The sequence below is a fragment of the Periplaneta americana genome, chromosome 12 (genome assembly GCF_040183065.1).
Source record: "Periplaneta americana isolate PAMFEO1 chromosome 12, P.americana_PAMFEO1_priV1, whole genome shotgun sequence".
Taxonomy (NCBI): Eukaryota; Metazoa; Arthropoda; class Insecta; order Blattodea; family Blattidae; genus Periplaneta; species Periplaneta americana.
Genome location: NC_091128.1, coordinates 161,693,754 through 161,710,768, shown reverse-complemented (window position 1 = coordinate 161,710,768; position 17,015 = coordinate 161,693,754). Strand labels below are relative to the sequence as shown.

The 17,015-nt window shown below is 35.2% G+C and overlaps 1 protein-coding gene across 1 annotated transcript in view; it reads left to right on the top strand.

Annotated features, from left to right (window-relative positions):
• Window positions 1–261: 261 nt before the first annotated feature.
• Window positions 262–17,015, top strand: part of Cpsf160 (cleavage and polyadenylation specificity factor subunit 1) — a 36,529-nt gene continuing 19,775 nt past the window's right edge. The window contains exons 1-13 of the mRNA XM_069842409.1: window positions 262–589; window positions 1,928–2,142; window positions 3,914–4,230; window positions 5,640–5,890; window positions 5,980–6,161; window positions 8,901–9,066; window positions 10,942–11,048; window positions 11,139–11,312; window positions 13,488–13,628; window positions 13,983–14,090; window positions 15,740–15,943; window positions 16,279–16,403; window positions 16,556–16,675. Of these exons, the coding sequence (XP_069698510.1) occupies window positions 418–589; window positions 1,928–2,142; window positions 3,914–4,230; window positions 5,640–5,890; window positions 5,980–6,161; window positions 8,901–9,066; window positions 10,942–11,048; window positions 11,139–11,312; window positions 13,488–13,628; window positions 13,983–14,090; window positions 15,740–15,943; window positions 16,279–16,403; window positions 16,556–16,675 (2,282 nt within the window). The 5' untranslated portion in view covers window positions 262–417. The remainder of the gene's footprint in view (window positions 590–1,927; window positions 2,143–3,913; window positions 4,231–5,639; window positions 5,891–5,979; window positions 6,162–8,900; window positions 9,067–10,941; window positions 11,049–11,138; window positions 11,313–13,487; window positions 13,629–13,982; window positions 14,091–15,739; window positions 15,944–16,278; window positions 16,404–16,555; window positions 16,676–17,015) is intronic.

The window sequence follows — 17,015 nt, the reverse complement described above, 5'->3', positions numbered from 1 at the left end:
GTATTTGCCAGCTTCCGTGACTTACTGCTGTCTCTGATCACATATATACAACATAGCAATAGCGACTAGTAATATATTGCTCTCCGGCGACAATTTATTTTAATTTTTCTATCTCTTGAATAGCGATTTAGCAACTTTTTCAGCACCCTCGAGCGACAAAAATAAAACTATTAACATAACATCTAGGGACTTTTGAATAATGGTTTAGTGACTTTTCGTACGCTTCGGTTGGCAAGACCAGTAGGGAAACTTGTGTACTAGTGGCTACCCTGTTTTCCGGCTATGTTTTGGTTATAGCTGAAATGTGTGTTTGTTTTGAGGTTATAATGGTGGTATTGTAATTAAAATAATATCTACACCCAATTTGACTGTATACGTGTGACTATTGAGGAAGTTGTGTGTTAAACTTCATTAATTATGTATTCAATATGCAAGCAGACTCATCCTGCAACTGGTGTAGAGCACGCTCTTACTTGTAATTTTTTCAATAGGACCGAAAAGTCACTTATTGTAGCTGGTGCAAACATCATACGAGTGTTTCGGCTTATACCCGATGTAGATCCCGCAAATAAGAAAGATGTGTACACAGGTAAACTTCATCGCTTTGAATTCCTTTTTATGACTCTTTTAGGATAAACTAGCGTTGAGGTAGTTCCCTTCATACTCCGCTTATTGTATAAGACTATATGAATCTATGACAGGTTAGGTTTGGTTAGTCTAGACTTTTATTATGCCTTGCATATACGATCAACTGCATCTCCACAAAAAAATCGCTTATAAATTCAAAAATGTTTACGTCCGAAATCATCGGAACTACCTCAATGCAAGTAAATCTCGAGAAAAACTGCACCAAATGTAGCACGTACACCCCACAATTATTACCAGTATAAGACACGAGAGGTCCTGAACCATGTCCTTACTAATTCGTCCTAGACCTGTCGAGTGCATGTTGGTAATTACTGAAATGTGGGGGAGGGGGAAGCGAGTTGTGTCTCCTTTGTCCTTTGGTGTGGTTCTTCTGGAGAATTACAAAAGGAATTATACGTAAACATGGCTAGTGTTTATTCTTGGTGCGTAGCAATGTAATTCTTCATCTATATAATTCTGGTTTATATCTTTGCTTTTCTTGCATATTAGTACCAGTACCGGTATGGTCCTAGGCTTGTGTATTATAGGCGAGTAAGTTATAAGTAAGGGCAAGTTAGATCTTCGGTCATTGTTTCTCACAGAATTACTAATCAAGTTAATAGCTTTTCGTTATTTCTCAGTGATAAAGTAGTTGTAATAATAGTTTTTTATGTTTTATATATAATAAATTATATTGTAAAATAATATAATACATTATAAAATTATATCAGATTCCTTTAATATTTGAATACAGTAGCCTATATTAGCATATGGTTTTACTTCTCATAGGAGTTTTGTTTTTCCATTGTCATTGGAATCAAATCATTACATATTTTAATTGTTGATGGGGTCAACGTCTCAACTCTCATTATAAAGGAACTCTAGAGTCTAGATATTACAGATAATGACGAATTTATTATTTCTTCAGTCCAATTTATTTTGAGTACATAATGTACCTAGATGTATTAATTGTATGTGTTATATTTCTGCTGTGTCGACTGCTAGATGGTGTGATGTCAGCACCAACTCTAGGGAAAAAGTAGAATCTCACGCTCAAGCTGGTTTGAAGGTCGTTAAACTCAGTCATGCTATATTAAAGGTACTGACGCGAAGTGTCCATACTTGTAATTCCCTATACACTGGTAAATCTTCACTCAACGAAATTGAACAATCTACACCCAATAGGCCTACATCACAAGTCGAGATAATAAAAAGAAATTTTGTAAATTAAGATTAACATATCTTAGGACTTTCATAATATTTTACCTGATGTCAGATTAATAATTTAATTTTTTTACAGAAAAACGTCCACCAAAGATGAAGTTGGAGTGCCTAGCCACTTACTCCCTGTTTGGAAATGTGATGTCAATACAGGCAGTGAGCCTTTCAGGGTCTGCCCGAGACTCACTGCTCATCAGCTTCCGAGATGCGAAGCTCAGTGTGGTGGAGTACGATCCAGACGCTCACGACCTGAGAACGTTGTCTTTGCACTACTTTGAAGAAGAAGAAATGAGGGTATAGTATTCATCTACTGTTGCTTCTATCTATTTTATTTACGAAACAAGGATAACTTAGTTTATATATAGCCTACATTGGTAATATTAATCTTAAAAATGTTACAGTACCTGGAATTTATGTATTGAAACAAACAGAATTATTTATACTTTCTAAATTACACACCTAATCGTCAGGATCTTCTAGATGTCATCTGAACTATTTATTCATTATCACCCTCACATAAGCCCACCATCAGTCCCAATCCTGAACAAGATTAATCCAGTCCCTACCATCATATCCCACCTCCCTCAAATCCATTTTAATATTATCCTTGCATGTACGTCTCCGCTTTCCCAAAAGTCTTTTTTCCTCCGGCCTCCCAACTAACACTCTACATAGGCTATATGCATTTCTGGATTTGACCATACATGCTACATGCATAATGCATGCAGTTCTGCATTGTGTAACTTTTTCCATTCTCCTGTAACTTCATCCCTCTTAGCCCCAAATATTTTCCTAAACACCTTATTCTCGAACACCCTCAACCTCTGTTCCTCAAAGTGAGGATCCAATAATAATAATAATAATACACAAAATTTAAAATACTGATAATGTGAATTGTAAACAATTTTAATAATAACCTCCCCCTCCTCCCTTGATAAAATTCCATGGACACCAATGATCCAAAGTGCCATAAAACCAACGACAACATGTTTATATTACCATGTCAAATCTTCGGTGCTGTCATATTTCTGTGAAATAAAAGGAAATGTTTTTGTTATCTCGCTTATTGCAAACAAAACAAGCGTCCCTTAAGGCTTTAATTTTTATTAAATTAATTTTAAGTGTTGTTGTTTTCTAATGCCAGGCGTTTGACAATAAAGTTATTTGACCTCTTACACTCCAATATTTTTCAAAGATATTGTCATGGTTAGCCACTAAAGCACAGATTTTGAGGTATTCCGAATCCATTTCTTGATTTGAATTGCACAATGGGCAGTTAGGGGACTGATATATTCCAATTCTATGCAGGTGTTTGGCCAAACAATCATGGCCTGTTGCCAATCTAAATGCAGCTACAGACGTTTTACGTGGTAAGTCGGGAATTAACTGTGGATTATGATGCAGAGAGTTCCATTTTTTCCCTTGGGATTGTGTTGTCAAAGTTTGTTTGTTGAAGTCTAAGTATGTAGATTTAATAAATCTTTTCACAGAGTAATACGTAGATTTAGTAACAGGTCTGTAAGTAGTAGTGCTGCCCTTCTTTGCTACAGCATCCGCATTCTCGTTTCCCAGGATTCCACAATGGGATGGTATCCATTGGAATACAATTCTTTTATTGAGTGTTATTAATTGAGAGAGCATTTTAGTTATTTCTGCTGTTTGAGATGAAGGTGTGTGTTTAGAGACTATTGATAGAATAGCTGCTTTGGAGTCTGACAATATAACTGCATTCCTAAATTTATTGATGTGGCATAGAAGATTCCGAAACTTTCCTTATTGCAATGATTTCTCCTTCAAAACTTGTTGTTCCATATCCAAGAGATCTATAAAGTGAGAAAAGACAGCACATAACACCTGCACCGGCACCTTGTTCTCTGGAGATCAAGGATCCGTCGGTGTATAAATGAAGCCAGTTTTGTGGAGGGTACCTAATATTAATTGTCTCTAAAGACAATTGTTTAAGTGTAATACAGTAGAACCTCAACAATCTGGGGGGATGAGTTGTCCGAATTAACGAGAAACCGGATTAACTGAAATAACCTAAAAGAAATCTTGTTTGTTGCAGGGTGGATGGACGCAACACTACCACATTCCAATGGTGCGAGTAGACCCTGAAGGACGTTGTGCAGTCATGTTGGTGTATGGTAGGAAGCTGGTCGTACTTCCTTTCCGGCGTGAAACTGCTCTGGACGACCCTGAATTAGTGGATGTGAAGCCTTGCAGTAGCACTGCTAGCACGAAGGCCCCAGTGCTCGCGTCGTACATGATTGTGCTGAAGGAGCTGGACGAGAAGATGGACAATGTTATTGACGTGCAGTTCCTTCATGGATACTACGAACCCACGCTTCTTATACTGTATGAACCTGTTAAAACATTTCCAGGGTAAGTACGTGAAACAATCGAATCAGGAAACTGCAGAATTAAACTTCTAATAGCATCACACAATGCTATTAGAAGTTTAATTCTGCAATTTCCTGCTCAGAATGGGAGGTCACAAAAGATAGTGATATTTTAATGGGGACCGTACTAAGTAGTAAAGTCTGAAGAGAGATTCAAACATATTTACTGTTAATCAGCATTACATATTAGTCATGGTGGACCTTTACATTTATATTTTTTCAGTCCATCATCACTATATAATTTGTTTAACTATTCTACTGTCTCACCAAATAGCCCTTAATGCTGCATTCTCTTACACTGGTACTGATTATCCTAAATTTCTATAGCCCTTATCGTCCCTTTACTCTTCTCAGTTCCTTTATCTAAACTCTGTCTACTCTTCTTTTATATGTTCATTCATAGTTCTCTGTCCAAGGGCAGGTCTTTCACTACAAACCCAGCATTTTCCAATCTTTCTCTTAAATAACACACAACTACTGACCTACATATGTACTAATTCTGTTACTTTCCTTGTCACATCATTTAAGTTCGTCCAGTCCTATCCTAAACTTTCAAACTATCATAATCCTGTCTTGTTAATTAATCCCTGTTTTCCAAGTTTCACAGTCCACTTTGTTCAATTTTTCTTCTTTTGCCCTCCATCATATCTATCCTACCACACGCAAATCACTCACTTTTTTCATAGGCTACTTCTTACACTAAAAATTACTGCTTTTCATTATACATACTGTTACTGTTCGTTGTTCATTTCTTTAACTCGAAATTTACCTTAACCTCTATTTTTTTTTATTTGCTCACTTTTCTTCTTCCTTTCCATACAGTTATAGGCTAGTTTTTCACTTTTATGCACTTTCCTCATCTCATCCTACTTTCATCCCCCTAGATACCATTTTCTCAGGTTGTAAACTCTCCTATTTTCCAATATCATGCTTGTATGTGTAGGCCGTTAACTACATTTCCAAAAAATCAAATTTATGATAGTGTGTTTATTAGATTTCATAACTGCAGGTTCCTTCTTATAAGTCAGAATTGTCGATTAGGTTAAGATTTGTCACGTGATAGTCTACTGCCATTTACAAACTCAGTTCTGGTTCAACTCTGCGAGATCGGAGTGAATTCTGCATGCATGTGGAAATGACAGAAAAGGAGTCCTGGGAAAGAGATAATATTTGTTTCGGACCTAGTAGGCAACATAATTATTAGCTCTTGAATAAATAGGGTGACACATTACTGTAGTAGCCTAATACTTTTAGCAGCCTAAGTGTAATGGGAAGTCAGACACCATGCCTTTTATTTTGTAGCCGCACCTATACATTGAGAAATGTGTCCAACTTGTAAGTGCAGAGTAGTATGAAGACAGAAATTACATCTGTTGCCATGATATATTGCAGCCGCATTGCTGTGCGACAAGACACTTGTGCCATGGTGGCAATCTCCCTCAACATCCAGCAGAAGGTGCACCCAATCATCTGGTCGATGTCCAATCTGCCTTTCGACTGTACACAAGCCATCCCTGTAAGGAAACCTCTGGGCGGAACTCTCGTGGTGGCCATCAACGCACTCATCTACTTGAACCAGAGCGTGCCTCCGTTTGGAGTGTCTGTCAATAGCATCAATGATGTGAGCACCAACTTCCCACTCAGTGAGTACCGTATTGTCATAAATCCTTGCCTTTGTAACTCTGGCAAGAAGGCTGTCACACATTGACGTCTTGATGTTGCTGTTTTGCAGAGGTGCAGGAAGGCGTGAAGCTCAGTCTGGAAGGGGCGCAGGCCTCCTTCATATCTTATGATCGACTCGTGATCTCACTGAAAGGTGGCGAGTTATATGTCCTTACTCTGTATGCAGACAGCATGCGCAGTGTTCGTAGCTTCCACTTCGAGAAGGCAGCTGCTAGTGTACTCACTACATGTGTATGTATTGTTATTCTTTTATTATTATCTAAACATCATATAAAATTCCAGTGGAAACATTATTCTGCAATGGATGTAGCTACATTGCATGTAATGAATAGGGCCAGGATTCGTATGCAAATGTATATCTTTACTGGCTAGTCATGCAGAAACGTTTTTATACATGTTTTGGACGTCAGTAATGACGAATATGTGGAATGCAGAATTAATACTGCATATTTTCAATTTAGTGAACATATTGGTCCGACAAGTTAAATATATGAAATATAAAATTTACTTAAATAATCCTTCAATACTTGTCAAAGACTCATAGTGTACAACTTTCACATTCATAAATTTAAAATGTTAAAAACCTTAAAAGACGAGCACTTTAGCCCTTTGGGCATCATCAGGTCTCATTGAGCATAATTAAAAAAAAAGTATCTAAAATTAATAATTATAACAATTTTAGTGTAGAAAATATAAAATGTGAAAAAAAAAAAAAAAAAAAAAAAACATGTAAAGTACATAAATTACTATTATAATGTTATCTGAAAGGTACACTCTTTAACATGAAAATTGGTTGTTGTTCAGAGATTAAGTCCCACCTGGGAATAACTCGGGACTCATTGTGTGCACTGTGTTCACACGTGTGCTTTTAACATAGAGAGATTCGAAGCCTGGTCTTTATGGAGAGAAGAAAGAGCTCTATTGCTAACCCATAAAGGCTTCATAGGGAATATGTTATTTTGTGACATATAGATACGTTGATGCTACGACTTGACTTCATCCTCAGACTGTGGTGCTTAATGTTTCCCTGTGAGAATCTCGGGTTAAACCAAATGGCACTTAGACAAATTCACGCTACAGGAGAGTGACCATTTTCTGTGTTAAAGGGTATACATATTTGATTGAATTGGATACAGCAATATGAAGGACGTAGATACAGTAAATGAGTGTGCTAAGATACCTTGACTAAACATAATACTGTGCATATTTTTGCATATTTCAGGCATCCTGCACATAATAAGACTGTTGTGCATATGATGTAGCATATTTTCAGGACTTAGTTGCATAAATCCCCAAATTAACATACTTTGTAGAAAAAATAAGATTCTGGATTGTTTGGTCATCAGCATAAATCCCCAAATTTGCATACTTCGTAGAAAAAATAAGATTGTGGACTGTTTTGTTGTCAGCATAAATCCCCAAATTTGCATACTTTGTAGAAAAAATAAGATTCTGGATTATTCAGTCATCAGCATAAATCCCCAAATTTGCATACGTTGTAGAAAAAATAAGATTGTGGATTGTTTGGTCATCAGCATAAATCCCCAAATTTGCATACTTTGTAGAAAAAATAAGATTCTGGATTGTTTGGTCATCAGCATAAATCCCCAAATTTGCATACTTTGTAGAAAAAATAAGATTCTGGATTATTCAGTCATCAGCATAAATCCCCAAATTTGCATACTTTGTAGAAAAAATAAGATTCTGGATTGTTTGGTCATCAGCATAAATCCCCAAATTTGCATACTTCGTAGAAAAAATAAGATTGTGGATTGTTTGGTCATCAGCATAAATCTCCAAATTTGCATACTTTGTAGAAAAAATAAGATTCTGGATTGTTTGGTCATCAGCATAAATCCCCAAATTTGCATACTTCGTAGAAAAAATAAGATTGTGGACTGTTTTGTTGTCAGCATAAATCCCCAAATTTGCATACTTTGTAGAAAAAATAAGATTCTGGATTGTTTGGTCATCAGCATAAATCCCCAAATTTGCATACTTCGTAGAAAAAATAAGATTGTGGATTGTTTGGTCATCAGCATAAATCCTCAAATTTGCATACTTTGTAGAAAAAATAAGATTCTGGATTGTTTGGTCATCAGCATAAATCCCCAAATTTGCATACTTCGTAGAAAAAATAAGATTGTGGACTGTTTTGTTGTCAGCATAAATCCCCAAATTTGCATACTTTGTAGAAAAAATAAGATTCTGGATTATTCAGTCATCAGCATAAATCCCCAAATTTGCATACATTGTAGAAAAAATAAGATTCTGGATTGTTTGATCATCAGCATAAATCCCCAAATTTGCATACTTTGTAAAAAAATAAGATTCTGGATTGTTTGGTCGTCAGCATAAATCCCCAAATTTGCATACTTCGTAGAAAAAATAAGATTGTGGATTGTTTTGTTGTCAGCATAAATCCCCAAATTTGCATACTTTGTAGAAAAAATAAGATTGTGGATTGTTTTGTTGTCAGCATAAATCCCCAAATTTGCATACTTTGTAGAAAAAATAAGATTCTGGATTGTTTGGTCGTCAGCATAAATCCCCAAATTTGCATACTTTGTAGAACAAATAAGATTCTGGATTGTTTGGTCGTCAGCACAGTCTAATATGTTTTGGTTAACTGTACTCGATAGCTGGAAATTCCTTGCATATGAAGGGTAGCTGTGGAAAAAACCAAAACAGCCATACTCTACTTTTGTTCCATTTAACTACTGCACAACAAGCATTCCCAAACATCCCTACTTACCTGACTAACTTCCCCCACTCACCTTTCTTCTGTTTCACTTATTTATTCTCAATTGGCATGCCAGCAATCCGAGTGTCAAGTGCGTGATTTTGTTGTATTTTTTGTGCAGTTTGTGTGTGGCATTCATGAAGTCTCCTGTGAAATTATTGAAGGTAGTAATATTCCTTTACTGTAATTTGAACGTACGTGTTGTAAGTCCTTCTCGCCCTTTTCAGACTTGCGTGTGTGAGGACAACTACTTGTTCCTGGGCTCCAGGCTGGGCAATTCACTGCTGCTTCGATTCACAGAGAAGGAGCAGAGCACAGTGTTCACATTGGAGGAGAAGACGTATGCCCCAAAACCTGACCAACCTGCGAAAAAGAAGAGGCTAGACACACTCGGTATTAATCATGCAACTTCTTGCTTGACGGTTCTGTTTTTAGAGTGAGACATATTTTCAGATTTCTGTGATTTGGTGTCTGTACCATACTAATCCATACTTCATTTAATCCCAGTAGGGAAAATTCACAATATTTTTTTTATTCTTTACGTAGTTCCTGTGATCTCTAATTAGAGGGGAAAGATACATGGTTTGATCAAAATATCTCTCTGTTGCTGAAAATATATATTAATTGTTCTTCTTGCGAGGCATCTGAAAACACATGTGCTGTAGCAGAAGATCTTTATGTATTGTGCAAGCAGTCAGAGTTGTGTAATTGGTTGGTTCAGATTGTGTTCACTTCTTAATTGTATTGTTAACTCTATGGTGTTCGTTAATTTTTTCTCATGTTGTTTGAAGAACAATTCACTGAAGGATGAATAATTTGATAATCTATTTACTTCCTAGTTTATGGAAAAACCACCAGATCAGTGAATATTATGCCATAGAGGATATCGTATTATAAAATAATGTGTGTGATAAATAATTTATCTTTTCTAAATTAAATATTTAATCTTTGTAATATTTGATATAGTCCTGGATGTTATAAAAGTTCCAAGCATTGATTACAAATCATTCTATGTATCAATGTTCTTGGTATGCGTAAGGGCAGAATTGTAGGAGAGGCACAGAAATTTTCAGAAAATGGAGGCTGTTTCACTATTAGGTTTTCACCAAGAAATGGATTTGGAACACCTCAAAATCTGTGCTTCAGTGGCTGGCCATGATAATATCTTTGAAAAATATTGGAGTGCAAGAGGTCAAATGACTTTATTGTCAAACGCCTGGCATTAGAAAACAACAACAACAACTATTAGGTTTTCACTAGCAAAAATAGTCAGAAGTGAACAAACATTTTACTGCAGTTTCACAGTGGTTTCAGCAACACAAATAACTCATAAGATAACCATTTTCTTTTATCAGTTTTCTATAAAAATATTTCATTAGTGCATGAAAAAAAATGTAGTATGCAAGTACAAATTTAGGTAAGCATAGAACTCTTCATATTTAATTACTATCTTTAATTTTTTCAGGAAATGTAAAGAACATATTATTATACAACATAGATTATCATCTCAACATATAAACTTATAGTTTGTATGCAATATATTTTTGAACTTTGTATTTAAAAAAATAATACAGAATTATATGGACATTAGTGACAGTAATTTTATTAATAATTCCAAACTATGGCCATAATTATAATCTAATTTTTCTATACTATGTAAATAATCAGTATGCAAAAATTCAGTTCTCTAGCTTTAATAGTTCATGAGTTATAAAAATATATATACTTAAAAAAACAACTTTCGTAAAATTGTGTACAAAGTAACTTTTCCCATTCTGACTAACCTAACTTTATTAATACATTCCAGCAACATAATTGATCCATATTGAATATATACATAGAAATGATATATCATGAATTCAGAACATGTAAGAGAATTTTTTAACACCATAAACAAAAAATTGAATAAAACGAAATTACGTAGATATACTCAAAATCATTTCTCATAATGTACACTTCCTTTCAGTTTACATATTTTTTTTCAGAGTCCCTTGAAAAATGTAATACAGGTGTTCAACTGCATTATTATTACCATATATACTCGAATAATCCCTGCACCCTAATTTTATGGAAAGAAATTGTGAGTGTGTGCGTGTGCACTTGTGCATGTGCGTGCCTCTTTTTTTTTTTTATTGCTGTTAATACTAAACTACGAGTCTAATGATCTGTTCATTGCATTATCACAACTGTTCTCACTTTCAAGTAGTTATACAGCACACATAAGATAACTTGAACTGAGTGACACCTAGGTTTTGTTTGTTATTCTAGGAGACTGGATGGCTTCAGATGTGGCTGACATCCGTGATTTGGACGAACTCGAGGTGTATGGAAGTGAGGCCCAGACTTCTGTGCAGATTGCTTCATACGTCTTTGAAGTTAGTTGAACAGTACTTGGGCTTGATAATATCTTCATTGGCTTTAAGGAATGTGTGATATAATGTATGTGCGATGCTGATGATTTCCAGGTGTGCGACAGTCTTCTCAATATTGGTCCATGTGGGAACATCTCAATGGGAGAACCAGCATTCTTATCTGAAGAATTCTCCAATGTGCAGGACCCAGACATTGAACTGTTCACCACATCAGGATACGGGAAGAATGGGGCTCTCTGTGTTCTTCAGCGATCAGTGAGACCACAGGTGTGAATTTTAAGTGGCGAAATGACTTGGCATTCTCTTATGAAGATAGCATTATTCATAATCCGAACGATTAAATCGGCTATTGTGTTTACTTTTTCTTTGTAGACTTCGCCTTTCAACCATCCCCACAGGCAAAAATCTAAAGGGGTAAAGTCCGGGGACCTTGGTGGCCAAGAAACGTGACCATATTTGCCGATCCATCTTCCTGGGAATGTTAGGTTTAGATGATGTATCATTTATGTAAACTAAAGCACAACTTCACAACTTGATCTTCAAAACAAAAATGACAATCGATAAATAAGCCCATAGCAACTGGAGTAGCAACACACGAAATGACAGTGTATTGAACGTAATCATTTACCTTTGCTTAACACCTTTTTGGGTTACAGTCTAACAGCTATATCTTTGGACATATGTTATATGGAATTTTTTAACAGCTATATCTCTGTACCCAATAAAAATTGGACATAATATGTTTATATGAGTTTTTTTTTACTCAGAACAGTCCATACTATCACCCCCTAAAATATTTACTATTCCTCCTGAAACACCCTGTATTTTAACACATTGCCTTTCGGTAACGTCCAGTTTGTGAGATCGTAGAAAAGAAACATAGGATGAATATTATGTCAGCACTCTACCATGTTTTGTCTGGACCAACTTAGAACTATGAACGTGGGTGTAGGCCTACACTAATTCCAGTTGCTAAGTGCCAGCTGGGAAATATTGTCAGTGTTAATTTGAATTTATATTAAATAAGGAACATCTTTTATTACTTTAATGGCACATTTAAGCGCATATTTCTTCAATTTCATCTGCATGATAAGCTATGCTCCAGTGATGAAAAGCCTACAATTTTATTACTTCACGTCTCTGGGGTGACTGGCATAATTTAAGTACCGCCATTGGGGGGAAAAGAATTTCTGGATTTTGTTCTGGTAAATCATAACACAGCTCGACTGTAAAGAACCTTGGTATTTATATGGATTGTCACCTGGAATGGAATGAACAAGTGAATCACACTTCCAAAAAAATATTTTCTATTATTCACTCATTAAAGCGACTGAAGCACTTTCTTCCCGATAAATTAAAATTAATCCTTGTACAAACACTCGTGATGCCACACTTTGACTACTGCGATATTATATTAAGTAACCTAAATGCAAATTTGAGCAGCAGACTACAACGTGTGCATAATGCGTGCATCCGTTATATTTGTAATATTCGTAAGTATGATTATGTTTCCCCGTCTTTCCAAACTCTGTCTTGGCTAAGGCTAAGCGATCGATGAGCCCTGCATTCTCTTGTTCTCTTATTTCAAATTCTGTGCACCGCTACCCCAATCTATTTGGCTTCTCGTTTTCAAAATTGATCTGCATATCATCAGCTAAGTACAAGATCTCATCATAACAATTTACTCATTATACCTTACCACAAGACATCTTTATATTCTTCATCTTATACAGTTTCAGTTGCTAGAAATTGGAACTCGCTTCCGAGTGATGTAAGGGGTTGTTGGACAATAACTTCATTTAGGTCAAAATTACATAAATTCTTACTTAACAGATTAATTGCTGATTAATATTTGTTACCTATAATGAAACTAACATCTGTCCATTCTTATTATTATCATTAATTTTTGTAAATAGATTTACAAAACCTCTGATGGCAATTACATTAATATTCTCATTATAGAAATATATTTTAGATTTATATATATATATATATATATTTTTTTTTTCTCCCTGTAACATAGTCCTAGTAAGCTTATATTAAATTAATTTTCATAATTTTACTAGCTAACTCAAATCTTAAATTAATTATAATTGATTGAATTAAATTAGCTCATAAATTAAGTTACTACTTTACCTTATAGGTTTATCTAAATTTAAATAAATATGTAGTCTACTAGTCTTTAAAACTTTAAAACTTAACTGAAGAATATAGCTGGAGAACCTTTTAAGTGTAGTGTTAATATTTGTAATTCAAATATGTATTGTATTGATTAAGGCTGGTTAAGTGGAAGAGAAGGCCTTATGGCCTTAACTCTGCCGCGAAAATAAAACATTATTATTATTATTATTATTATTATTATTATCATTATCATTATTATTATTAACACTCATTATTCCTGATTTTATCAAAGTTTCTCCATACGGAAATTGTTTTGTGCAGGTAGTGACTACATTCGAACTACCAGGCTGTGTGGACATGTGGACAGTAATTGGAAGCAAAGAATTGGCGGAAGATCCCCACAAGGGTGAGCAGGAGCATACCCATGCCTTCATGATTCTCAGTCAACAAGATTCCACCATGGTGAGTTTCTTTGTAAATTTACATTATCGTTGTGTCATTCTAATACAAATTAAATGTATAGTTGACACAGCATAATTATAAATGACTTGTTTTGCACTACGTCATTTAGCTCGTGTCTATGGAGCATTGCTAACAGATTTTAAATGAGTAGTTGTATTTATGGAATATAAGTGTGAACAGTGTTATACTGTATAAGAAATGTTTTGCTCTATCATCAAACTGTATTTTGCACATATCTGCAGAAGCGACTCATACCTTGCACGAAACGTAGTAGTATTTGCAGTGCTGCTTGAAACTTGTGATATATTAAACAACACCTCACTTAATTCATGTAACTGTCTTTTTGTTTTATAGGTGCTGCAGACTGGGTTGGAGATTAATGAGGTGGACAACTCAGGGTTCAGCACACAGGGACCCACTGTATATGCAGGCAACCTTGGCTATAATAGATATATAATTCAAGTAAGCATCAGCATCTTTTTCTAGGGAGCATGGTCTGCAAAACAATAATTAATCTTTGCATTTTCTGAGAATTTCCAGGCTTTACTTTTTAATATGGATATTTAATTGGGAAATAATGTTTCTTGCTATCAGGATCAAGAGTCTTGCATTTGAAGTTTCTTAAAATTCGTCAGGAAAAAATATGCTGAATTTACAGCTGAAGGATTGGATTCTGCATTATCTGTTGATATTGTAAGCTTCTGTGACATTTAGGTTACTTATGTTTGTAAGCAACACACAAGATCACGTTTGTGTAAAACTAGCTGGACCTGTAATATGTTATGGAAGTGAAGCATGGACAATGAGAAGTACGAATATCAGCAGAATAACAGCCTGGGAAATGAAATCTATGAGAGCAGCACTAGGATATAGTCGCTTGGACCACAAAAGAAATGAGAATATCATGCAAGAACTTCAATTACAACCAGTCTGACAGTTTATAAACAAGTACCAGCTGCAGTGGAAAAACCATGTCCAACGAATGAATCGGAATAGACTTCCAACCAAGAATGACCACTGAGACTGTAACAGGCCATAGGCCTTATACTTGTTTGAATGATGATGATTATGATTTATTGTATTATTACCCCATGGTCACCACAACCACCCCCATTAATTTTTTCCCCCACCATGTAAGGTACCATAACTTGAGGTTACTTTGCTCCATTTTTCTAATATTTTAATTAAAATAGACTTAGAAAATTACATTTTTACGGAATTATTTTTTTTATAATTTTATTAACTAATTTGGGTTAAATAGAAGGTATTGATATTATTATGTTCAACAAAAATTACATAGGTTTCAACTTTTTATTTATTTGGAGCAAAGTAACCCCAAGTTACGGTAATGAAATAGTATTTTGCAACATACTGTACTTACTCGCTTTAAAACCCCTCTTTTTTTTTTCTGGCTTTCAATGCCAAAAAAAAAATTAGAGTCCTGTATGTGCATATATAAAAAAATTAATAGTGAATCGAAACAAAATAACTGATAAACAAACAACATCCTTCAAAATACATTGCAAGAAAATTAATTCATTATCATAGTAAAAAATAATTGTAGATCATAAGATGTACCAGTAGTGAAGAGAAGGGTCTGAGTCACTGGCTAGAATGGGAGGCTTAGGAACAGGGTGGGGGGGGGGGAAGGTGAGTTACTGGCCAGCATTCAGCCTTTCAGCAGATATGAAGCATTCAGAAGCCAAATTGACTAACTCCACTTTCACTGTAATTGAATAATGCAGTTAGAAGCATCCAAAGGACAAAATTAATCAATTCCAAAGTGATTAACTTCAGCCATGGTCATGCAGATCGCAGCATCTGTTCTGTTTACTGATTACTGTATGGAAACTTAAGTTTTAAAATTTGGCCTGTATTTTCTCAAATCAGTCTTAGGAGAGTTAATCAATTTAATTTCTGAATGCCTCATGTAGCACAGAATTGTTCAAAATTATTGCTTATGGAGTTATGGTAATATTTTCTCCAATATAAAAGGCAAAATATTTTCTTTCAGCCTTCAGAAAATTAGGAGAGAGGGTCTTATATGCAGCGGAGTCTTATTTACGAATAAACGCAGTATATACTTGATTGTAAGATTTCTTTATTTTCAGGTGTCGCAAATGGGTGTGCGTTTGCTGCAAGGGGTTGAGCAGGTGCAGCACATCCCCCTGGATTTGGGTTCACCCATTATACATGCATCGTCAGCAGACCCACATGTCGTGATTCTTAGTGAAGATGGTCAGGTGATCTTGCTAACACTGAAGGAAAGTCGTGGTCAAGGTAGATTGAGTGTCACACGACCTTCTATCTCTCTTGTAAGTATAATACTTATAAAAGATATTTTAAATTCGTAATAATTCTGAGCTCAAAGTTTAGTTTAACTTAGAGTATACATGTTTTATACAGAGTGATTCAAAAGGAAAGGACCATGTATTGAGGGGTGATAGTGTGGGCGATTCTAAAGGAAACACATATATAAACATTGTTTTACATTTTTCTATCTGCTATGAAGATATGTTTGCCCAGTTTGAGGGAAGATTTTGTCGTGAGCTCATTATGAATTTCCTTGTGAATAAAGTCTTTGACAAATACTGATTTCAATTATTAAACTCACAGTAACTGATGTTAATTATAACCTTTTTCTTCTCAGAAACCATACATCATTACATTATGTGCATACCGGGATGTAAGCGGGTTATTCTCCACTAGCCTTCCAGAGGATGAAGTTGAAATTAAGTCCAAGAAAGACATCAAGACTGAAGATAACTTTAAAAAGTAGGCACATGCTTCTACTAATGTTTCAGTAAATATTTTATAGTTCCCAAAACTAACGAATTCTGTTACTGTTTACAAATTCGGCAGTTTCTATATTTTAAAAATTACCTTTGTATGAGGAAGTATTTCTTTACATTGCTTTTTGCCATCAGGGAAGTTGATGATGAAGATGAAATGTTGTATGGAGAAACAGAAGTTCCACTATTTGAACCACCTGTCATACCAGAACCAAGCAGTACCACTGTCATGTCTATGATTGGTGAAACACCTTGGTGAGTACTGACAGACTTATACTTCAGAATTTAATGTTGTTTTTTCCTACTGGGGTTGCATGGATACTTTCCTCAATTACAGTTCTTCAAATTTCTGATCATTTGTATGAGAATAATTTTAATACAATAGTTATAAAAACTTGTAACTATGATGTGTAGTGGATTCTGTTATCACTTAAAAAAGTCGACAATTGTATAGCTTTCTCATGTGTATCTTTACGTAGAACTACATGTGGATGCAATGACGTGACAACAGTTGCATAGCTTTGCTATGCTGCATAGGTTATGTAGGAGTATGTGGAGGTGCATTCACCTGTCGAAAGTTGCATAGCTTTATTAC